The sequence below is a fragment of the Corvus cornix genome, chromosome 6 (genome assembly GCF_000738735.6).
Source record: "Corvus cornix cornix isolate S_Up_H32 chromosome 6, ASM73873v5, whole genome shotgun sequence".
NCBI lineage: Eukaryota > Metazoa > Chordata > Aves > Passeriformes > Corvidae > Corvus > Corvus cornix.
In genome coordinates, this window is record NC_046336.1 from 16,015,997 (window position 1) to 16,041,003 (window position 25,007).

At 36.1% G+C, this 25,007-nt stretch overlaps 1 protein-coding gene and 1 long non-coding RNA gene across 3 annotated transcripts in view; one reads left to right on the top strand and one right to left on the bottom strand.

Moving 5' to 3' along the window:
* Window positions 1–1,662: 1,662 nt before the first annotated feature.
* Window positions 1,663–25,007, bottom strand: part of MYOF (myoferlin) — a 64,534-nt gene continuing 41,189 nt past the window's right edge. Inside the window, exons 29-54 of one of the 2 annotated variants that reach the window (XM_010410496.4) lie at window positions 23,818–23,960; window positions 23,346–23,519; window positions 22,030–22,141; window positions 20,806–20,883; window positions 18,845–19,026; window positions 18,594–18,752; window positions 18,337–18,435; window positions 17,878–18,039; window positions 17,194–17,359; window positions 16,514–16,590; window positions 12,750–12,761; window positions 11,847–11,945; window positions 11,096–11,221; window positions 10,199–10,354; window positions 9,992–10,083; window positions 8,863–9,033; window positions 8,193–8,341; window positions 7,827–7,966; window positions 7,148–7,236; window positions 6,971–7,066; window positions 6,247–6,388; window positions 5,834–5,933; window positions 4,782–4,975; window positions 3,442–3,551; window positions 2,962–3,109; window positions 1,663–2,512 (exon numbers count right to left, since the gene is read on the bottom strand). In XM_010410496.4, coding sequence (XP_010408798.3) covers window positions 2,477–2,512; window positions 2,962–3,109; window positions 3,442–3,551; window positions 4,782–4,975; window positions 5,834–5,933; window positions 6,247–6,388; window positions 6,971–7,066; window positions 7,148–7,236; window positions 7,827–7,966; window positions 8,193–8,341; window positions 8,863–9,033; window positions 9,992–10,083; window positions 10,199–10,354; window positions 11,096–11,221; window positions 11,847–11,945; window positions 12,750–12,761; window positions 16,514–16,590; window positions 17,194–17,359; window positions 17,878–18,039; window positions 18,337–18,435; window positions 18,594–18,752; window positions 18,845–19,026; window positions 20,806–20,883; window positions 22,030–22,141; window positions 23,346–23,519; window positions 23,818–23,960 — 3,212 coding nt within the window. In that variant the 3' untranslated portion in view covers window positions 1,663–2,476. Of the gene's footprint in view, window positions 2,513–2,961; window positions 3,110–3,441; window positions 3,552–4,781; window positions 4,976–5,833; window positions 5,934–6,246; window positions 6,389–6,970; window positions 7,067–7,147; window positions 7,237–7,826; window positions 7,967–8,192; window positions 8,342–8,862; window positions 9,034–9,991; window positions 10,084–10,198; window positions 10,355–11,095; window positions 11,222–11,846; window positions 11,946–12,749; window positions 12,762–16,513; window positions 16,591–17,193; window positions 17,360–17,877; window positions 18,040–18,336; window positions 18,436–18,593; window positions 18,753–18,844; window positions 19,027–20,805; window positions 20,884–22,029; window positions 22,142–23,345; window positions 23,520–23,817; window positions 23,961–25,007 lie in introns of those variants that run through there. The other variant, XM_019293887.3, reaches the window with a different exon arrangement.
* Window positions 16,917–24,190, top strand: LOC120410190. Its single transcript, XR_005602147.1, has 2 exons — window positions 16,917–17,136; window positions 23,306–24,190. It is a non-coding gene; the product is annotated as an uncharacterized LOC120410190 (long non-coding RNA).

Here is a 25,007-nt window from a genome sequence, read left to right on the forward strand (position 1 = left end):
ACTACAGCAAGCAGTGAGAGGAAGTCAGATGCTGCTTGGATACCTGAGAGCATCAAAGAGTGCAGCTACTGGTGTTTGAACCTATGTGATGGCAGAGGCAGGAGGACTCTGACATACTGCTGCTACTTACCCATTTTTTGTTATAAGCACTTTCAGTTTAGCTTTAGCCTTTCCCTGGCTGTTACAGCTGGCTGGCAAAACAAACTCACAGGAGGAGGAATTCCCAGGATTAAGTAATTCCCTGTAATCGGGAGGAGTGGCATCAGGCACATCTACATTCTGCCCTCTTTTCTGTGGCCTCACACGCCATTTGCCTCAGTAGCTGGTAACTGGAGTGGTTCAGAGCTGGACTGGCCACAGTGAACATCCCAGTCATCAGTGCACAGTGAGAGCAGCACCATTGTTCCCTACACATGGCTAAATCTTTGGTAACTGTCCTAACTAGACAAAAACTTACTGCACACTGGAGTCATGCACAGCAGCTGCACCAGGCATTACAGATTTGACTAGCACTGAATGTAAATAGAGATGATCACCTTTTCTTTCTTGTGACCATGTGTTGTCTTTTGTTTGTTACTGGAGCAGGCTGGCAGACGGAATGGCTTCTCAGACTTTTCAGTTATGTTTTTAATAGCACTGCCTAATTGAAGTGAAATGATCAAGCCTATGCATGCTTGGACAAAAAGGCATCTGGAAAAGGGTGAACTCCACTCAGAAGGGCAGTACCTGCCACTCTTCAAATGCTCTGTGAACAGTCTTCCTTGGATCTCTGCTCCACACTCTTTGAAGTTAAATGCTTTCTAATTACAACCCTTAGAAGCAACACACTTTCTTGTCTTGCACGAAAATAAGGTTGCTGTGATTTTCATCATTTGTCAGATTTATGGCATTGATTGAGACAGATTTTAATAGTGGATGATCAAACATTAGCTCATGCAAATTGCTGGTTATTTCTGGAGTGCTATTTCATCATTAGTGGAGGGACAATCCATCTGGGTAGTGATTAGTTCCAGCTCTGAGCTCTCATTCAAGGGTCAAGATGCTTGAGAGTTTCTTGACAACAAAAAATTAAGGGAGGTGCTATGTTTTCAACAGGATGACTGCTGCTTGCTCTGCTCTAGGCACTGGGACTTCACATGATGGAAGTTATTTAATGTAAGACCTTTACCCTAACTCCTCCAACAGAATAAGGTTACTTATTTTGCCTGACAAGTACATGCTTATTGTTTTACAGTACTGTGCTATAAGAAAGTGTTAAGTATGTCACTAAATACAATGACAGAAGCTTTTAAAGACTAATTAATTTTTGTAGTTACTTCTGACATCTTTTTAAAGACAGCTGAAGTCTTTATCCAGTCAAAAGTGTGACAATCATATCAAATGCTGATTTCAGGTTCTGCTGCAGATTTCTTTCATTTCAAGGACCAGAGGATGTTCAGAGGTACTTCTGCTTCAGCCCTCCATAAAAGTGAGATAGAATCACAGATGATGACCTGATTTTTAGTGCAGATTATATTTTACTCTGCCTTGGGAGAGGAGACTGAGGCAAAGTGAGATACTTCCCATATGCAGATCAGATTTCAAAACAAGGGTTGATTCTAGGTCATGTACCCTCGTGTTTTGATTCATGGTCATCTCTAAATACAAGGAGTATAGTGAAACTAGTCAACAGATTTCTTTATTAATTTCATAATTAATTAATAAATTAATGAGAACTTTGTGCAGAAGTATTTCCTTATTCTTCAACCCTAAACTCCAGGTCTGTGATATTACATGCTCTGATAGACACTACTTAAGTCCTAATACATTGTAGTTTTGTTACAGTTGAAGAAAACTAGAAACTTGCATTTTACTTGTGGATAAGTTTATTTAAAATTTTGTAATTATACTAAAAAAATGCATAATTAATTTCCATGTTTATGCACTTGTCAAGATATGTGTATAGTGTTTGCAAGTCTACAGCATGGCAAATAAGAATGTTAAGAAGCATGATGATGAAAACTTTGGAACTAGAAACAGTGTATGACCCATTGGTTGCACTGTGATGTTTCTTTGGTAGGCATAATTGTAAGTAGTGATTGTTTTCCTTTAACTTAAAATGCAGAGTTTCAAAGTGTGCCCAATGAAAAGGATTCTCAAAAGGAAGTATCCATTAAAAACTAGAGATAGCAAAAGCAGGCAGCTCCTCTGAGTGATTTTTTATGAAAAATCCACTTTAAAAGCAACGTCAGAAATTTACCATGCATAGATACCACTGAAGTAAAAAAAATGGGGGGTGTGGGTTATTTCTTGTTTTTAAAACACACCTTCCATGACCTCTTGAACCTTGGTTAACCTTATTGAAAGTCTTAATTATCTATTTTGCTGTTCTAAATACAAGCAGATACAAAGGATGGAGAGCCTTGCTGATTTTGGTCCACAGCCTGGGGCGAAATTTCAGTACTACTTAAAAAGATGAGGTAAAAAAAAATCTTCTTTAAATTGGTTTCACGATCTTCATTGACAAATAATTCTGTTGGGGGAGGAAGAAGGAAACAAGAGAAGTAAAATGATGTACACAAAATACTTCGGTGTAGCTTTGAAAAAGACATTTAAAATATTAGAATGGATCAAAATGTATTTATGGTGCGGTAATTTCAGTTAAAATACAGGGAAAATAGGTAATGTTTTTTCAGACTAATGTAGACTCTAGGCCAGCTATTAGCTATTTTAATTGTGTAGATTATTAACTCTTCTAAAGCAGTTCTTTGTTCCATCTTTAGTTAATAGGTTAATTTTAACCTAAATTTTAATTGTTTCTCAGTAAAAATCAGTTGAATTTTTTTACATCTATAAGGATATAATCCCTATCTCCTGCTAAAACAGAGATGATGGACTCCTGAGTAAGGAGTGTATCTTGTTGATGACTCCTGTCTAAGCACATCCCACGGCTGAGGAACAGTAACATTCAGGAATTCTTACCGGCAGGGAATAGAGCAGCACTGCTGCAAACAGGAGGAGAATCAGCAGGATGATAAGGCCTATGAAGAGCCATTTAAACCTGCGCCACACAATAAATTTCATGGTCTTGCAGGGATTTGTAAACCAAAGGAAGGAAGTATCTGGCCGGCTGCATTGTGGAAGAAACAAGTATTATTTATACTCTAAAACCAGGGGATACTTAGGTTTATAACACACTAAGGTTATAACACATTAAAACATGCTGGTCTGGAGGTTGAAGAGAACAGACAGTTTTGAAATGCAAGATAGCAGCTGCAGTAAACATGTGCCATTAGTACTGAAACCACCTTGCATTTTATCCTAATGCTTGCAGGAGGAAACAAGATTGGCTTTTATAAATGAAGTTTTGCAAAGGGTAACTGATGACTAATATATTACTGCATGCATCAGAGTAGCTAGATATTGAATATTTCTAAATCTAACGGGATAAAAATATCTTACTTTGGTAGATCTAGTTTGGGGTTCATGTTGGGTTCATCTCTTCCTTTACCAGCTGGTCTTTCCTCAGCTTCCTTTTCATTGACAACTTCCAATGTCATTTCAACTTTACCCTTCAGAAAAAAGTGGTATGAGACGAGCATCTTATTGAAATTGCACTAATAGGACTTGCTTGGTACTTCTACAGAAGAACCAGCATCAGCTCATGGTGTACATCTGGGTTTCCCATTTCCTTCTCAAAATATACTGATCTCTGTACTATGACAGCGTCACAACACAGTATCAGGAAAAGACACACAGAAAAAACCAAATCACTGGACATAAATTTGTTCTGCTACTTCATCTATAGTTCTGTTTTAAGCTATAATTTTTTTTTCCAGTTTAGCAAAACAAAACCAGTTCTTCTCTTTTTTCAAAAGCAACCCAAGGACTGCATATTTTCCAAATGACCAAGCATCTAATTTTTCATATTGCTGTGGCTTATAAATGTTTCTGAATATTTTTCCTCATTTATTAAATTCCAGTGATAAAGTTTAAAGGCAAAAACATTAGAAAGAAGAAGAAGACACATTTGAAAGGCTTAATATTCTGAAAATTATAAATATGCATTTATATTCTCTGTAGAACAAGTTAGAATGCTTTGGGTCTTCTGATTGCATACATAATCACAAAGCTAGTCTGGATTCTCAGTACAGAGATTTTGTTTGCTGTGTACAAAAATCCTTTGGATTTAAACTTTTTCCTTTAGTCTTCAACGCATTTGGGATGTCTCTGATGCTCTTCTGAGAAATAATGTGATAAATTAAAGAATCACACAATCATTTAGGTTGGAAAAGACTTCTAAGATCACCAGGTCCACCTTGTCAACTAGAGCATGGCACTAAGTGCCACGTCCAGTCCTTTCTTGAACGCCTCCAGGGATGGTGACTCCACCACCTCCCTGTGCAGCCATTCCAATGCTTAACAACCCTTCTTATGAAGAAATTTTTCCTGAGGTTCAAGCTGAACCTCCCCTGGCACAGCTTGAGGCTATGCATTCATTCACATGGCTTCATCAGCTGCTTTGGCAAGATACCATGATTCAACCTGGCAACCACAGTCTTTCAAGTTAAACAAGGTCAGCAACAAACTAAATGAATGAAGTATTAAACTCACATTTTAAAACAAAAACTTACTGCTGGAACAAATTCCTGAACTTGTCCATGGAATGTCCTATTTACCCCTCCTCCATATATCCACTGAAAGCTAACAGCTAAGTGGGAGACTCTTTACAGTCTTTCTTTGTAATTTGAAAAGTAAGGTGAGCACGTCTGAAGTACTTTTAAAAGAAGTAATAACCATACCGCTAAAATACGGGCGCCATCCTTTTCAACATAACACGGCCACCATCCTTTCATGGATTTCTGTTCAAAGAGAGAGGCTGTCCTGGGAGCCTTCTGAGAACTGTCTGCCTTGTATTCTGGGATCATGTCTATATTACACTTCTCAGGAACTTTTGCTGGAATGATTGTTTTATGTAAATCAAGTTCCACAAAGCCTAGGAGGTGGATACAAAAATAAACACTGCATAACACAACCAACCATACAGCCCAGCAGTTCAACATCAACCTTTGCTATCTCCAAACATGTTATACAGGAAAGGCAATCAACAGACACATTACATTCTTATTTGTCTAAGGATGTTGTGAGGCAGGGAATTGGGACACATTGTGTTTAAGCCCCTGCTGCTGGTGTTGATAAATTTCATTTACCAAGCTCGACTCCACCTCCACCTTCTTTAATGCAAGATCATTTGATTTTTTTTAATTGAGGATTTTCCCCCCCACACATCTAAACAGAAGATACTCAAATACAGCAATGTAATAAGTAATTTCTGACAGCTAAATGCATAATTTAGCAAACTTAAATGACAGTTACAAATCAACTATTTGTTTTCAGATTTTGAGGCCTATATAGTTTGTGTGTAAACTTTGGAGCTGTCATAACACAGGGCAGAGAATCCTGTGCAGAGCAGTATCTCTAGAAAAGGTAGGGATTAATAACAGCCTAAAGTAGATTGCTTAAACCTAAATTACAGCATTATGTCATTACTCTTATTTAGAACTGAAGTACCCTTGTTCAATTAATTTTACTTAAAGAAAGAAGCAAAGTAAATTTTCACGCACATTCTGATTTTACGCGCCTTGGGAGACGGCTCACCTGAATGAAAAGTATCTTGGTTTACCTGCAAGTAGGCCTTTCCTGAGTGAATACTCATTCATTCAGAAGGAAAGCTGGAGTGCATTTCCATGCTCAGTGTCTCACTGTAAATGCAATCCTCATGTGATAATTTAAAATTGTTCACTTTGATATCCTTCTTTGAGACAACAGTAACTATTCTTATTCAAAGTCTTACCCAGATAGTCATCCAAGGAGAACTTGTCATTATCCCATATTTGAATGATCAGTTTGGGTGGGATTCTGAATTCTGTCTTGTCAAGACTCCAAAAATGTTCCTAAAATTTTAAAAAATGAATACCAAGCACCTTTAAAAATTACTTATGAAAATTCAAAGCTGGGGTCTGCTAGTACTTGTGAATTCTGGGGATGGTGGAAGTATTAAAAGATCTAATCTTGCCCCTGCAAAAAGGAGACTGCTGTTGTTGCCAGTGTATTGTTCCTGGCCCAAAGGCAAGGAATCTGTTCACAACAGCAGTGTGAGAAGAGTATGCAGATCTGAGCCAAATTGTCTCTTTTAATATGTAGGTACAAATTACCAGGCTAGCTAGAATCTGTATTCTAAGCATTGAAATCTTTAGCAATACTTACCTTTTTGGAAACTAAACAGAGTTGCTCTGCTGGGAGGTAGTCAAAAGGAAAAACAAATCTCCAGTTAAAGTTCCCTTCACCATCTAATGATCGGTAGTGAACATCAGTTTTCTGCTTATTTTCTTCATTACCAGGCATCCACCTGAAAATATGGAGAGATGCGTCTGGAGTTTGCAGTGGGACTACACTGGTGCCTGTTTGTACTGGAACAGTGTCATTAAGGGGTTGCAGACAACCTGTAAGTGTTGCTCACAGAGGGCGGGGGAGTCTTCCACGCCCTTTTGTAGTTGGCTCCAATTTGGCACTATAAATAGGAACATCTGAACTGGATTTCTGATCTAAGACCAGCGCCGTATCAGCGGTGAGTTGCTGAATTCTTTTTTAGGGAGAAATTAAATCAGCCTAGTAGTATATTTCTCTGATTTCTATTGACTTTTTTTATATAAAGACTAGGGAATGTAAAAAATAACAATCCAAGTCATGCAACACCAAAGATAACTCTATCTTTTCAGTTGCTATCCATCTCAAGAGGTGAAATTCTGGGAACTTTCACCACACATTAACTGGTCATGCTTTATCTCATAAGACTTCCGTGCTCCTCTGAGGTTAGCATTTGACTTGGCTGAATGAAAAAAATATTTGAAACCCACGGTCAAGATATTCCCAGGACATTCTGAATGTTATTCATTTGTAAGTTAAGTGTTACATGAGAGAATGCTCCTACCCCTTCACATAAATGTCACTCATTTCTTCTCCTGTGATGCTCTTTTCATCCAGAAGGACATCTTTGGTGTTCCAGACAATCACACGCAAGATATACCTAAGAGAGATGTTTGGGGCAAGAGAGTTGAATTGCTTTGTCAAGGCTGCCAGAGGGTATGTAGTATGTGGGGATACTCACTTCTTGGCTTTTCGGGGAGTGATGTTGAATGGAGGGCCTGGCGGTCCTAAGCTTTTAGGGAAAACATCCACCCACATCTGCAGCTTTCCCTGTAGCAGTGAAGAAGATGGATGAGGGATTGTTTGTTGTATATAGGTTTGTCATGGCCCCTTTATTTTTCAGACAAGTTTTCTGTTTCTACAGAAACTTTCTTAAAAAACCCCAACCACTGGTGAGTTAGGTAATGCCAGAAAAGTAACGTTAGCCTTTGTTCCTCTCTAGCAGTGAGGTCCAATGTAAGGCTTCATGTTTAAACTTGCACCTCTGACTTGTAGAGAATTGACAAGCTGGGTCTCATTTGTTGGATGCAGCTGGGAAGCTCTTGAGCTAGCCTGTCTCCTTTATTGCTGGTGAGGCATAAACATATATTCCAGTTTACTTCAGTAACAAAGAAAGAAATAAATCTTTCCTAATTTCCCCTCTGCCAGTGTTTAGGATGTCATTTGGAGGTCTTAGTGGCAAAGCATAACTGCATTTTATTATGTTTCTAGACTAACCTGCTTCACATTTTCAGCCAAGCAGCAATGATTTGTAGCCCTCTTTTCCCCTGAGTGATACCATGCCATTAACACCATGACATAAACTCTGGAATGCTCCATTTCTGCTTTCAAGAAACCATAACCAAGCCAGTTCACAGTACCTGGGAGATGTTGGGCTGGAAGGTGCTATATAAGGTCCTTGTTTCCACATGTTCAGGTACCAAACCCTGGGTTCTGAGGATATGAAGGGCTAACCGCTCTTCACCTGGACCAAGATGCTGATGCAAGATTTTGTTAGCTTCTGAAATAAAAGAAATGGGAAAAGAACAGGGGCTTATGAACTAGAATTTGCATTTGAAGTTTAAAACAAAAAATTAAAACCAGGTATTTAAAATTGAGCAGAAAAGTGTGCTCAACTTGGAGAAAAATCAAAGATATTTTTCTAGTATTCCATAAATAACTGGAAATTTTTATATTTTATCAATATGAATTTAAGACATACATATAAAATAAGTGAACAAGCTCACCAGCTTCTTCCAAAGTATAGTCTTGTCCCCCGTAGTTAATCTTTCTACCATTCTCAGAGAGGACAGGAGGAGCATAGCCTTTAAACCTGGCTACATTTTGCAATAACTGGGTGGGTTTTAGTTGATCACGCCAGGTATTCACACCTGAACTTTTATGAAAGCAAAAGAAACACATTCTAAAATTATTCACTATTCAGGGCATTTACACATCATGTAAAATGTATTTATTAAACTAGCTCAGAAAGAGCAGCACTGTAACTGCCTAGATTGAGGCCTCTGGAGTTTGATATAGCGACATAATTTTGTAGCAGCTCAATTACCTTCCAAGACACAGTAGTTTTTTCTTTGTGTATCAAAATAATTTACACTGATAGATGCTTTCATATTTACTTCCATCAGTAGGTCAGAAAATTCTCTTAAGTGTGAGTTCTCTGGACAGAAATAACATACATTACTGTATTAAGAAAATATTAAAATAGTTCACGCCATGGTTTTCAGTGAAGGCTATTCTGAAGATTTAGTTTCACTTGGAATTTAGATGATAGAGTAAGCACAACAAATACCCTTGAGAAGCCACAGCATTGTTTTTTAACCATAGAGTTAAGGGCTTTTTTGGAGACTGGGTACTAGGTTTTACAGATTAAAATTTTCAACAGACAAAATTACTTACATCCAGTACTGCTGTGGGATGCCACAGTGAGATCCATAACGAGAAAGGAATCTATTTTCAAGATCAATTATGGTTTCACCCACTTTTTCATCACGAGTCAATGTGTCATAGTCATAGACTGAAATCTTCAGATCCTTTTCTTGAGGCAAGAAGCAGCTGAGTTCATACATTCTAAACATAAAAATTCCTCGTTAAGGCTATTGCTCTTTTGAGCAATGCTTCTTATTTTTAAACTCAAAAAAGCCCAAAGTAAACAAAGCACTTATTAGTTTATCTTTGAGCAATAGCCTTTAGAAGGTATTAAAAGGATGCTTCCAGAGCTGATGAATCTAGAAGCAGTTATCACGCATGCTCCAATTTCTATTTGCATTTATAAATAGTTTCATTTGTACTCCTCTGGCTATTACCGCCTTCCTTTCTGCACAATGTATTACTTGGATGTTTTCTGTGCAGTAGCTTGAATTGGGACTGAGGAAGAAAGTTACCTTCTGTCTGAAATCAATTATCTTTGCTGTCTATTTCTTTGCATAATCTGAACAATTGAAAACCTGTAGTGCATCATTGCAAAGTGTGCTTTTCATACCCGTCATAATCCTTCTATTCCTCCTCTCTGTACTTTCTAATTTATCAAAATCCTCCTACAAGTCTAAACCAGACCCAGAATTTCATAGTAATCATGCAGATGATGTAACTTTTCATTCCTATCTAGTATTTTTTATTCATATATTTCAATGACATCATTAAGCTTTGATGGAAAGACCAGTGTACTGGGAATACATGTTAAAGCTGATTACTCGTGAGATCCATCTAGTTTTCAGAGTTAAAACTTTTGCCATATTCTATAGCACATTTTGTTATTCTTATATGACTAACACAGGCTGGTTTTAAGATCTACACATTGTTTTACTTTGTGCAATTTACCCACATAACAAAGAAAATCTAGGGATTAGCCAAGCATCTGTGTTTTCCAATGATTTCAAAGGGAAATGCCTTATGCAATTTTACGCACAATTAACTGTCAGTATATAACTATGAATAGAGCACTGAATAGTTCAAGTAAAGGTTTACCTTAAAAAATAGGAGAATGGTCTAAAATACAGTAAATTGAAAATACAAAAAAATATGTTACCTGCCAAAGATTGGGTTGAGGGTATTAGGCACATAATGATCTCGGTCTTCAATTACTTTTTTACTTAGAGATATTTTTATATAAGGATCACACTATTTAAAAGAAAAGAAACAAAAATATTGGTAAGAAATAGCAACCAAAACTAACTTTACTTAAAGTATAGGAGAGCAGTTAGCTGACAGACACTGTGACAGCCAACGTTCTCACCAGCCCGTTGTTGTCCTGGGGCTGGAGCTGCAGGGCTCGGACGATGTAGATTCGCACAATGCACTCCTGGGGCCCACTGTCCGGCAGCTCCCGGAACTGCCGCGGAGGGGCTGGAACAGCGGGATCGTCAGGCAACGCATAGATTTTAAAGGATCCCTAAAAAATGGTAGAAAGACACCATCAAGATAAATGGAGAAAAGTCACTCTGCTAAGTCTGTTTCTTCTTATTTATCCTACACATATACATTCTGGTTTATACAGGAGTAGCAGAATTCTAGCCTGATCCACAGTGACTTAGAAGTATTTTGTTTTATTTTAGTGGATTTTGGATATTAAGACTTATTAAAAGGCAAGGTTATATCCTCAAGTCAGCTGTTTCGATGTCAACAAAATTACTCTATTTTGCTCCAGCTGAGAATATGTAACAAATACTTTGTTTTTCTCTCCAAAAGCATCATTTAAGGTTTGGGGGTTTTTTGGTTGGTTGGTTTTATCTACATTAGCATTATTTTAATCTATAAAAAGTCACAGAAACACAGAAATAGTACAAAATACCTTTTCCAAATTCATTCTAAAAACGTACTTTGTGGAACTTTAGTCCTGTTCAAGAGGTTATCTGGGAAGGTTCTGTCCCATGGTTACCAGGAAAGGTTACATTAGCAGGAATTGTATTTATTTTAGATTAACATATAGCACTTTTAGTGTGGGCAACATGTAGCTGTACTTTCCTTGAAAAAGATGGGCCTGTACCTAAGTAGTTACAAACATCTGTTGCCCCTACTAATGCACACATCCATATTTAAGCTGAAACACTTGCATGTAGATCTACTTAAATAACCACTTATATACAGAAGACTGCAACTAGCATTTGTTCGTTGCCCGTCATTTGAAATTTACCTTGAATTCCCCAACCACTGATGGATCATCACTGTCCTCAGATTTGCCTCTGTATAGTTTAAATGTATCACAGAAGTCTGTTAAATTATTGAATTCAGGTACTTTTTCCAATTCACAGTCATACACCTTAAAAAAAGAAAAAAGGTAAGTTTAGAAATTATCATACGTATCAGCTCCACCATGGTGCCACTGCAAAGTATTTTATGTTTGATGGACTATTTCAGGGAACCAAAGCTTTTGGAACTATTTTATATCAAAGTGGGAGCAAATGCAATGTTTGGAGAACATGTGATAAAGCTTCATTTAGGCTTGGTTAAAACCAGAGTAAGTAGCATGTCATAAGCTTATCTTTACTTTCTTTGTTAGCTGTATTAGATAAGAAATGAAAGCAGTCTCACTTCAAATTTTAGCCAACAAACAGTTAAATGTACTGATTCTCTGTGCTCATACTTTCTTAATGTGTATGTTTATTTAGGATCTGCCTGGTGCCCAATGAAGTCAAGACTAAAATTCCCTTTCACCCAAGGCAAGATTAAACTTTTAATACATCTCTTAGTAAGTGTAGTTAAGTAGAAGAGAAGCCAGGATATCTTCTTAGAAGCTTAATTTCATCACATGACTTAGTAAAGAACCTTTATAGAAAATCATGTATAGCTGAAATTTGAAGAGCATTTAAAAAAAAAAAAAAGTGGGACAGGTCTTGGGCCCATAAGCTCTGAAATATGTTAACCTATTTTATCCTGGGCAATACCTTTAAAGTGTCATATCCTTTTTTAATGTACTGTCCACATTTTTCATATTCTCCTATTGAAGCATAAAATTTGCTCCACCAATCCACAATTTCTTCCTCCTTAAAGAAAAGCAAAAAAGATTTTATTGGGAGATAAAGTCTCTCTCATATCATATTCGACAGCAAAAATAATGAAAAATTAAGCACAGTAATAAAAAATATACTCTAGAACTTATTATCAGTTAGGTAATATTAGAACTTTATCTGAAAGAAAATTAGAATATAATAATTAAGGCAGTTGCAGATCTACCTCACTGCTAAACCAATGCAGTTGAGAAGGAGTAATTGAGTCTTGCCCTGTTAGAAACAGTACTTCAATAAGCCTCACGACACCAAGATACTAACAATCTATACATTCTACTAATACAGTATTTCTGTGGGGTTTTTTCTATTTTTAAGTCTGATAATCACTGTTTAAGAAAGTGATCGTTTCTGTATTCACGTGGACTGCATAATGTAAATATTTTCCCCTGAAAACAAACTTTCAATGGTAATGAATAACGTTCATCTGCTATGAATGAACAGAATGAATAGTATTCATCCACTGTAAATCTGATTTCTTTTAAAGATTGTTTGGACTTACAGAGAATCTTAAAGTATTATGCAGATCATTAAAGGTGAGGGTTTGTTTGGGCTCTTTTGGATTGGTTGTTTTGATTTTTTTTATATATAGGGCTTCCTATTTTAGTCTTGCATATTTAGCCTAAATTTACCATTTTACAAGTTCACTGTAGGTTTTATATCACTTTCAGAGATTACTGTTCTCACCCACATGCTTATAATTCTAATTTGTAGGCAGTATTGATATAGTGGTTTTCAACTGGAGAAAGCAATGTGTAGATTTTTTAAAGTAGTATACATTACCTTTTCTGTGAGCTGCTCATGAGGATCAAGTCATAAGAAAAGAGCAAAATAAAAACAATGTTAAGGATATGATTTGAAGAATTTTATACAGTTAAATAGGCTTTAAATGGTTAGGGGTTTGTATATAGTAAGTGTGCAAAGTAAGTTACTAACATCAATAATTTAGAAATACTTTTGAAGAATATTCAGACACCATGTGTTTAACTTGATTTTTTTTTTTTCTGCTGTCAGAAAAGCAGAATGTTCTAGATATTGAACTGGAGTATATATAGAGATATATATATATACACATACATACGTACACACATTTTAAAAACATGTTTGCAGGACTGTAAGACATTATTGCCCTGTGCTTCTTCACATAGCAAAGCAAAACTGAGAGAAGCCTAGATTTTTATTGTATCATTGTGGTGTTACAGTCTGGATTCTATTTACTGGTTTCCACAGTATCATCGCTTCCCACTTTCATCTGTGGCTGCACAGAGCACTGGATCTGATTTATTTCAGATGAAAAATATTTCTAAGAGCAGTTACAAAACTGAACCTATTCCAGACATTTCCAAACAAATTTCACATATGTAAGATTCAAGTGGGTTTTTTCCCCTTTATGACTATTTACTTCTCTATAAAATAATTTGCTAATGCTCAACATCTTTTTCCCGTTTCCTTCTACTATCATTTAACAATTTTTTACAGGCTGTGGATTTTCAGGAGTCTGAAAAAAAGATGAAGGATTATAAAGTACAGTAGCAACTACTCTATGTACATCTATAGATTTATCCATATAAGTGTGAAAACAATGCGCACATTCCAAAATGCTTCACCTGTTAAATCACAGATACCCTAATTACGACCCCACAGTCCATTAAGAGCAAGCATCATGCATCCCATCTGGAAGCCATGATTAGCAAGTGTCATTTGTGCTACTTTTTATACATTATACCTTGTGTTTTCATTTAAAAGCATTAGCAAGGAATTTTTGTGCAAAGCCGAGGAAATATGCAAAACATTTTATGAATACAAGCCAAACGCATCAAGTCAGGACATCACTCTGGTATATCGTTCTCATTTATTCCCATTTCTGTTAAGTAATTATTTTGCTGGGACATTCAGGTCTATTTGTTTTACTAGTCTTGTCTACCTTCAAATCATATAAGTACAGCATATTTTTATCAGATTAGCATGGGACTGTCATTTTCTAAAGACAGTTGGAGTGATTTTTTTGTGGAAACCCCAGCAAATTATGGGCAGAATTCATGAGGTAATTTTGAATAGTTTGCCATAGTTAAATTTCACTTTTTAAAAATACTGTTTAAATACAATGTTGACAATGCAAAGGTTAACTTGCATAATTATGCAATCATAATTTAAACACCCAATTTAAAGTCTCTACACAAAATACACTGTGTAGAACTCTGAATCTTTCATCAAAGAATAATGTTGGAAGAGTTTAAGTCAGGGGTTATGTTTTGGGTTTGTTATTTTTTCCCCTTGATATACCTTCAAATGTCTCTTCAAATAATGCACTTGGTAGTTTTGGGAAGAAGTAGTTAAGGAGGAAAAAAAATCAAAACCTTAAGATCTTCTTTAAAAATTCCCAGAGCAAATAATAGTCTTCAGTATTTAGATATTATTGTTACGAGAAGTTGTAATCAGGATGTGCTCACAGAATGCCAAAATACAGAATAAAATGCCATATGATAAATTGGAGATTTTGGAGTGAAATATTCACATGGTAAAATCAACGTAATATTACTGTCCTTTTTAAAATCTACCCAGTGACTCCACTGTAGATTGTTATACATGAAGTTGTTAAGACATCAACTATTAGCTTTTTGAACAATTTGGAATTATGGAAAAAAAATCGAAGAGATGCAGTGGATCCCTAGAAAATTCAGAGTTAGAAATTTTTAAATTGTAATTTTATTTTCCAGGAAGTAGACTTCTAAACAAAGTTTAAATATTAATAGTGTGGTGAAATAATTCCTGTTCATTTTGTGCTTTTATCACAGAGATTCTAAGTAAGGTGACACAAAAATGAAGTTTTTAGTAGTTCATACATATTCTATATGCATAGTAAGATTTTCAGGACAAGAATACCTTAATATAACTAATCATACTGGACTTGTGAGCATCATCTCCTCCAAAATCTCTCTGTGGCCAAACTGCCAAGAGAAGTACCCCCTCAAGACTCCATACATTAACATTCCTCCCCATCCAACCCCGTCCTGGTCACCTGCATGCATTAGTTTGGTACATACATGCACTGCTGTTGGAGAAGCCATTTTGCTGAGTGCTGTTGACATACTGCTTAAACACTGGAAATTGGAATGTAATTGATGAAATTTTGGCATTTTGTGTCCTCAGGGTGTTGTCTGCATAGCACTTACACCTTCCACAGTTTTACTTATTTCCATTTGGATTGTTTTGAGTTTTCATTCCTCTAATATGGATGCTTTCACTGTATCTAGGGTTATATTTGGCTTGGGTGATGCCAAACTAAAAGAAATTGTGTTTCTGTTTATGTGGCATTTAAAATTTTCCCTTTGTAGTCAAAATAAACTACACAAATATAACCAATTTTACCAGTGACTTTGAAGTGCTAAGTCTTCTTTATTTTCTAAATATTTTTCCTTATATTTTTAAAAGGGAATAATAGTTCTCTGTTCTAGCTTGTATTAGAATATATACCAAATATGTTAGAAGAGAAAACCTATTTCAGATAAAAGTGAGACTGCTCTAAATTAAACATTAATGACAATTTACATGTATGATGGCAGTAATCACAAGATCATGGTCTATGATGTATTTAAATTAGATTCTGAATATGATGATGATAAGAAGAAGCCATGAAGGAAGAACAATGCAATCATTAATATACTCAAATAGCAGTAACAGTTCAAAAGTTTACATTCAGTAGTATTTACTCTGGGACTGCTGTAACAATGTCAAATATTCTGCATTTTCAAAAGTTAAAGTTGTGGATTAAGAGTCTGCAAAACTGCTATATATTAAAGGGCATAACTCCTCTGCTTCCTTTAACATAGCAGGCCATCAGAAATCTATGAACACACTAGGCAAAGGAAACATTTTACAGTCCTAAAAGAATTGATATTTCTTCCTTGAAAATGTACTGTTTGGAATCTGTCTTCAGTCATGTTTCAACACAAGAGTAAAATTCTGCAAGCAGAATTATTTTTTACCTGGAAAGCAAAACTGTACTGTGGTGGTCTCGAAAGAATCAGAGCAGTAAAGAGACAAGGCACAACAGAAAAGGAAAGAAGTGAAGTGTTAGTGCAGAAAAACATTGTTTCAGTGGTATTGGGCTTGGATGGCTTCAAGGTAAGAGAGGCAAAGCCATGACCGTGATAAAACGAGGGGCTGAAGGACCAGAGCATACACCTACTTCTAACTCCTTTATCTAGAACTGGTCAGTCTGTGCAAAATCAAGCTGCTCTAGCCACCATCAGTGGGAGCTGGGTAATGTTCTATCATGTGCTTTCAATAGCTATTGAACAAGTGAATTAATTCTTAAGCTACTGGTGAATTTTACCAGCACAAAATGCTACAGTTTGATGTTTACTATATGAAAACAAAGATTAAAATGATTAACATATTTCCTTTGCTTTCCTGTCACCAAGTACCTTTCTTCAATCTGGCTTTCCACAGGGTTGCATACGTTTCTGACAATTTTGCTGTCTAGATAGTTCCTCAGAAATCAGAGATCTTAAGAACAAAGTCAAGCATCAAATTTCAAAGATTACCTGAGCTGTTAGCAGTGGCTGTGTGTCTTCCATATCAATTACTGTATCCTGGTGAAGTGCAGCAGAGAGCAGACTAACTGTAAGCCAAAGGTTTTATTAAGGCAATATGTTGTAGGAAAAATATCTTACTAAACAGTTTCATCAGATTTAATTCCAGACAGTTACAGAAGATGTAAAATAATTCATTGGCTATATGTTTATCTAAAGAAAGCAATTCGTTGCCACTTTTTGCTAAAAACAGACAAAATATTTTTGTGCAGGATATACAAACATTTCTCAAATACACAGTATTCAAATTAAGAGTAAAACTTGAAAAAATACAGAGGAAATGTCAGCACTGTATTCAGACCATATTTGCTAGAATACTGGATCATTACTTTGGTGCTAGTGCAGAGGTGATCTCCAGGTAGTTAACTTCCAAGTTGGTACTAAAGAGGAACTTCAGGGAATGAGCACATCAAGTCCAAAAGTGCTTTGCATTATGCCCTCTTATGTTTCACAGAATGTTACACTAATTAATACTCTCTTTTAGGTGTTTTTCCTTTCAGAAAACATTATCTCCAACTAAGTACACAACACAAGATGTCTATTCATCAGTACAACATGCAGAGTAAACACTGAAGGTAGGTAATTCTAGTATCTCACAAGAAAGCAGAACGTATCATTTTCCAGTTTCCTACCTTTCAGCTGTGGTGCAATGTCCTGTTTAGTAGTGTAGGGGTCACAGCGAAAGCTTTCCAATAAATCAATAGTACATTGTCCCACAATGGGCTTCCGTCCAAATGGTCTGTGGTCTATTACTTTGATAACAAGGGATGGACTGTATAACTCCTCTTTTGGCAAAAGCTAAAAATACAAGGTTAGAGGTTTTTTACAATGCAAACAGAAGAAAAAGAAAGAATAAAGATTTCTTCCCTAAATCAGAGCTGTTACTTCATTTACCTAATATTGAACTACCATGTTTTATGGCTGTATGGTGAATGAAAACTTCTAATTTTATGAGTCAATAAAAGTCAGTAAGAGTAATTTTAATTGCCCCAAATCTTGAATTTTCTTTACTCTTGCACAGCTCCCATCCTAGCAATAAGAAAGTAGCCAAACATCTACAGGTAAATTGATGCCTTTTCAAAAAAAAAAAAATTATATACTGCACTGGATTGTGCATATAAAATCGTGCAACTTACCAGTGACTGTACACACATGTTTACATGATCTTTATTACAGTTTTCAGGCTCACAAATTGCTTATGGTAAATCAAAAAAGGATGTGTGAGCTTTTCTACTCAGAACAAACCCTTGAACTTTAAAACTATGGAGCAACTTATTTTGCTATAGATAGGTGGTATATAGGTTTTTGTAACGTACAACTTTCATGAAGAGAACAGAAGACGGAAAATTCGGTGTCTTTTTGAGGTTTTTGATCACCACAGATTCCACCATTTCACCCCCACATTCCACAATGAGACTTGGAGACATAACAGGTGCCAGTTGGTAGTTTTTCATGTTTCGCAGCCCCCAGGCCAAAATCTGTAAAATAAAATCCAATATAAGCAAAAGTGGGAAGGGATATCAATATGCTTAATATAACACTCAAAAAGTAGGAAAGAAGAAATAAAGATATTCAATAATAAAATGTGTCTGGCAAAATCTTTCAAGGTTCTAGTTCTAGGAAAATAAGTGGAAACAGTGAAATTCAAAACCACTTAAAGAACAGAGTATTTCTCACTATGAATTTTTTTGTTTTCTTTAAGTACTTACACAAGCCTCCTGTCCAGAGGATGAGAAGACTGTACTTGTATTCAGTTAGTTTAAGAGTAACCATACCTCAACAGCAGTGAGTTGAACTACTGGTCTGATTCCTTGAGGGACCATGTAAAGCTTTGGTGCCCTTTGTGATGGAAGAATTGGAAGGTTGGTACCAGCCTATTAAGACACAAACATGAGTATTAGTTTCTCCCATCTTCCTTAGATGAAATACCTTGCAAGTGTTAAGACAGTTCTTCACATAATGTCTCATCATGGAAGAATATATACTGTATCTTATTATATTACACACACACAAAAAAAGGAGAAATACACACCTTGTCTCTCAAAATAAGTTCTGCAGCAAAAAGAATGTCTCCACTAGCTTTGCCATTATTTGTAACCGGATACCAAAGCAGTTTTGGTGTGATGTCCTCTTCTGGGATTAACTTGACCATGGGGGAACAAACGCTTCTTCCAAGGAATTCATCTTTACCCTGCAATAAAAAACAGCAGTAACAGCCATTGATGTGTTGTCAACTAACATAAATAAATAAAAAAGCAATCAGGGTAAAAAGATTTCACCTACCACTTGGTCACTGTCAAAAAGTTCAATAACAACACTAGGTGGGTTTTGGGCTATTGACTGTGGGTCCCCATAGATCTCAATTTCATTAAATATGAGAGTTTGGTCCCATGTAGGATTTAGAGTTGAATGAATGACCTCGGTTGTTTTGCTTTGATGGAGGAAAGAAACATGAGCATATGGATCTGAAATATCATACAAAGATTGAAAGCACAGAGTTACAGACAAACAAAACCACATCAAGCCATAAGGTATACAATCACAATTTTTATCAAATGTAATATGTTATTTTTCTACTGTTGTTACCAGTTCTATAAACCATTCTATGTAAAACAAAAATGAACACATATATGTAATTAACATTTAATAGAGCAATTTCCATTCGATTACTAAATCACTTCCTTTATACAAGGCTTGATTAACAGTAATAAATGAAAATGATAAAATATCTTTCAAAGCAGAAAAATAACCAGAAAACTAAAATGAAACACTGTTTATACTAATCTTGCTTTAAATCTTGTCCATAGAAACTTTTTTGTTGTCTCCATTGATATACAACTGTACGGCCTCATAAATAATACAAAGAAATAATTCTAGTTCTGACTAGTTGCCAAACAACAAATTCTCCCAGGCTGTATTGCTCAGATCATGGTTAGGTTTCAAACATGCTTGTTTACAGCAACCTCTTCTTGTGAAACAGCTGAATGATTAAAGTGGTCTAGGCCCAGTATTCGGCAGGCCTTTAAATCATCAAGAGCTCTGTAGAAGGCATCTGATGATGGTCATTAATGTTTCCTGTACAAATTGCACTTGCTAAGGACTAAAGGCAATTTCAGAGGTTATCTTTAGGTCAGTTTCAATAGATCCTGACAAGGTATATGATCAGAGTTTTACAAAATTTGGCTAATTCTTCAAACAAATTTTAGAGGAAAATAAAATGTAGATGAGCTAGTTTATGTATGACTGCATCTGAGATGCCTGTCCTGAATTATACATATGCAATTTAAAGGCATTTTTAATTGTTTCTTTGCATTGCTTTTAAGTGCTGCATATTGAAATAAGACCAAATACACGCAGGCAGCCCTACAAAACCCTCCTCATTTCAGAAAATAGCACTAAAATTTGTAAAGCATTGCATCCTCTGTAACAAAGGCATTACACCTACTCAATTAAAGGGAGAAAAAGAAAGAATGCAAATGGAGGGTAATGGAGAAAGAAAATTCATTTCAGCTTTGTCTTCTGCTGAACTTCCTTAAAGGAAGTGTAAAGTCATATTCTTACAGAACCTAAATTCAATTTCCTCTGTGACTTTCCAGTGAAATTTTGATTTGAATTAGCAAAACTTGAAAGCTGGGTATTAGTCTGACTACAAAGATGTCAGATGGACACAACGCTGTTGGAATAACTAAGAGCTGGAAATACATGGGCAAGAAGTACACATGTATAAACAAATAAAAGACATGCTTATCAGTAAGGCACAGTGTAGTTTTCTACATGTTCATGGTCCATAATCAGTTAATAAGACACACTGAACACTGAGAGGCAGTTGGTGACATAAGTAACGAAGAAATCATCCAGCTTTCTTCATCCTTGCTTTTGTGCAAGCTTCCTGCAGGAAAAAACTGCATGTAGACTTTGGTTAGAAGGAGAATCCAAGGCAAAAGGAAGGGCCTGGTCATGGGAAATTCAGACCTTATCTGAAATCCCATTCCCTCACTGAGAATTCACTGGCAGCAGCTGGTACAGGACATAACAGAGCACTTTGTTTGCAGCAGCCTCTGGGGCAGTAGTAACAAATTCAGGTCATACGTAATAAAGCTGAGACTTTCTTTACGGTGTAGTTTCAGTAGCTGGGACCTATGCACAGACCTTAAAGAGTCAAGATATTCTGCATCCAAATAAATCAAGCTACTAGTTCATGGCAAAAGTGGGTTTTCTGCACCTTTAGCAGGATTTTTCCATACCTGAAAAACTGTCTTTGTCTAAAGCCATGAGGTTTCTTGCCTGGTAGATGTAACAGCGAAGGTGGTAAGTATATACTCCTGTATCAAATAAATAAAACCAGCTCAACTGCATTATACAGGCTTCTTTTCTGTAATGAAGATATTTTAATGCCTTACACATTATAACACAAGCACTGTAGTAACATTTTTGCTTTTCATGTGCTATTAATACCAATCAGCTAGCACCTGAGAACATTTGTTCCAACACAACACAGAAATGAAAAAAAAAAAATCACTAATGTTATTTGGGCTTTTTTCACCATATGATCATCTAAAAGTCTTTCTATTCAAAAATTTGTTTGAAACAGTGTGATAATCTAGCTCAGGCAAAGACAATCAAGAACTGGGCACTCCTGTGCTTAAGTATTCACTACAGCACTTCCAAGATCCTGGGTATTTCACATTTTTAGCTCTTAGCTAAGTTACTACAGCTTTGCTTGAAAAGATGTCAGGTCTAACCCTTTCAGCCCATGAAAAAATCTGAGCCACTACAGAACCTCATTGAGCTGAAACCTCTGACCTCTGGCAAGAAAAAGTGCCATTTTCCTCCAACTGTGGTCATTATTAAAAAGCAACTTCAACAATGTTCCCTGGGTTCTGAAATCTTTACGATACAGACATCCATTCCCAGCAAGTTGATCAAGTTCTGCAGAGTTCAAATAAAGGCAAGCGTTCTAATCAGAGCTCCTCAAAAAGGATGTTAAGTCACACAATTGGCCTCTATTCCTGTTAATTAGCACTGGTGGCTCCCATCTCAACATCCCTGCTTTTGTGATTCACATTACAGTGATTACAAAGCATTCAAAACCAATCCAGGTTGGCAAAGCTACAGTTTTGTTCACTTTACCAACTCAACTACATGGTACTGCTTCCTCTGGCCCAGGCATTGTCTGATCCTGCACTGAGCTGGTTAAGTGACCTAAACCAATAGAAAAATTAAATTTACCCTTAAAATTCCTGTCCCATACAGGCTTTAAAAATATCTGTGTAACAGTGGACTGAAATACTGAAATGACTAACTGGATTTTTTCCTTAATAATTTAAATAGGGTCCAATCAAGGGTCTGATAGTAATTACTCCAGAAGGCATATAAAGCCAGATGTAAACCACAAAGAATTATGATTCTGTTTGAGACCAAAAGGAAACAGACAAGATTTTTGAGAAAGGTATTTTTAAAGAACCTACTGTCAAAATAGCAGGAAACCATTGGTGTATTGGCACCAAACACCTTTGTAGCTGACTCCTTGGTTTTGTCTGAACTCTTCCCTTCTCCATCATCGACACTATTGTCTGCTCCCTGAAGTTAGATAGAGAACAAAGTTATTGACTATTTACAAACATAGAAGGAACTTGATAGAAATGGACTATGTGTGGGAATTTATGGGTTTCCATCTCTCCTCCAGGACAAGGAGTAATTTACTTCTGTGAGCAAAAGTGCTTTACAGGATGTTTACTCATGTCCAGAGGTCATTTCCTGTTGCCAATTGAAGCTGTGCAGAAATCATATGCAATCATTTAATCTTGCTTCCAGAATTTCTTATTTCTGGAGATGTACTAGCTACCTATCAGTTCATAGTGGAGGAAAGGTCACAGGTCTTCTGCACAGTGCTGCAGCAGAGAACTGGTTTAAGGCTTCATCCCAGCACTAGTGCAGGAACTACAGCTGTAAGCAAAACTGAAAGAGGAATTATTAAACTCAGAGCAACCAAATTAAGTGAAGAAAGAAAATTCCATCAGTGAATCGTTGGTCAACATTTGATGAAAAAAAGAGAAACAAACCAAGAAAAAAGTGCAAAGTTTTGTTAATGCTATACACTCAGAATCATTATATAGTTTACAAAAACAAAGGAGCCTTCTCACATTATTTGCTACAGTTTGTATTTTGGTAAATAGAGGTTATTTGTGAAGCTGTGTTAACCTGAAAACTAGAGGAATAACTGCATTCTGCTCCTCTATCTGTGTCATGTGAAATTCTGGCTTCTCCACTTTCTTATCTTTTCATGTGTTTGGTTGTTTACACAAGCAAATACTCATCAGGGGCAGCTTTTTCCATACCTGTTGTTTCTTGTGCTGATGTTAAAACATCTAAATTACATGAAAAGCATGAAAAGCTTGAGCTACCTTTTCACTTTATTTACAGGAGGCTCATCTAGTAATTTGGCCTTTTGAGCTAAATCTCACATAATGCACTAACAAAAATAATTTGAAAAGTAAAGCAATAAGTAAGATTTTAAAAATATAAAACATAAATTATATATAACGTGATATACAATATTGTATATGTAATAAAAATATTAAAAAATAGTAATAATACAAAAATCTCTACCCCAACTTTAGTGGTCCCTTTCAGACTAAATAATTTAAACAATGTACACTGTATTAGCTTCTCAGTTATATATTAGTTTAACAATTCAGGGGCTAAAATGGCTGATATATTTGTTTATTTACTGCAAATTAACAGATTGACCTTTGAAAGACCTTTTTGACACTCTGTCCCTTACCAAAGCACCTTCAAGTTTAAAGATAGCTGCAGCACCATGTGTCTCTGAGGGAGCCATTTTTCGTCTCCATCGTCTTCGACGGAAAGTATCAGAACTGCGTTGTTCCCAGTGAAATTTCCAGCCAATCAGGGAAGCATATTCCCATCCTTCCTGATCTTCATATGATGACCTTCCCTAGAAGATACAAATTCTTGTTATCCACAGTGTTGTGTAACTGTAGTGAAAAAAAGCAGCATTTGCTGTGGCAGGCCTAAAAACCCCCTCATAAACCAAAGCTAGAAACGTCAACGTAGAAGAAGATACAGAAAGGGAATATAATAAATACATAAACGGTTGTTCAAGATTTTTTTTGGTTGGTATTACACTTTTTCTTTACTCAGGTAATGAGTAATCTCATGCAGTTCTTTTAAAAAAACCCAAAACCTCAAACTGTTAAAATGTGCAAGTCCTGATTGGATCTCTCTTTTCTTACCCTTCCTGCTGTAACTCCTTCAGACAGTTCCCTCCTACGTTTCCGCACCAGTCTTCGTCGTCGATGTGTGTGGTACATTTTCTCTGCAGCAACCCATGACTTGGGTTTAGTGTCCGGAGGAATAGTAATTCCATATTCCCATCCTAAAACAGAATCAATGGGTTGATGTATTTTCAGAAATACAAGCGAGATATTAAGTCAAAAAGCATGGGGAATAGAGTGACTGTACCTACAGAGGATGAAGATTTATCACACAAGACTGTTCAGCATTGCAGACCCTTACAGCCCAATAGCCAGGGAGCCACTGATGACATTTTATAGTGATGCTGTGTTGTAATATATGTGACAATAAAAATCTCAACATTAAAACAGATACAATAAAGTTCTTTTCTTTGTATTCTTGTTTTCTCAGATGTTGATATCACATTTTCATACTTCACTGCAGGAAAAAGTAATCCTTAATTTTAAATAAGAGTTAAAAGTCCTGTGCACTCTTCTGACTCCAACAGCTTTTCATTTAAAAGAACACCAACTACATGAACTCTGATCATAGAACTTTAAGAACTGGTAAACCTGTTACTGTATTTTTGGTCTATGTATAATTCAGTTGCCAAGTATCTAAGACTCAGAACTTAATTTTAATTCATGTTATTAAAAACTTACCACAGACTTCTACCAGAAGTTCCAATTAAGACAGATATCAGTACTCTAAGATAAACCTAAGGTTTCTTTTTCTACTCTAATAGCCAGCTATTTTTTTATTTAAAAGCAGTAACTATTTGAGAGTTTTCATCTGGTTTAGAACAAAACAAAAATTCCTTATAGTTTTGCAAAATTCCGGGTTTTCCATTCTCTCCCATGATCTTCCTTTTAAAAAAAAAAATTTATTTTGTTTTCAAACCATCAACTTAATCTCCTGTAAATACTTTGTTAGGAGACACTGATTACTTTTTCCTATTGCTGTAGAATCCAAATTATGGTCTTGTGAGGTTGTTTATACCCCAACTTTCTAAGCTGACAACAGTAATAAGCATATTAGGATTTACTACCCTGATCATGTTAGTAGTACATACAGTTTGAAAATCTCTGTCTAGCAGCACCTGACTCTTCACGGAAAGATTTTGAAGTGTTTTTCATTTCAGAATTGCCTAATAACCAACGGTTCATCCTGATCAGTCCTGCATGGCTCC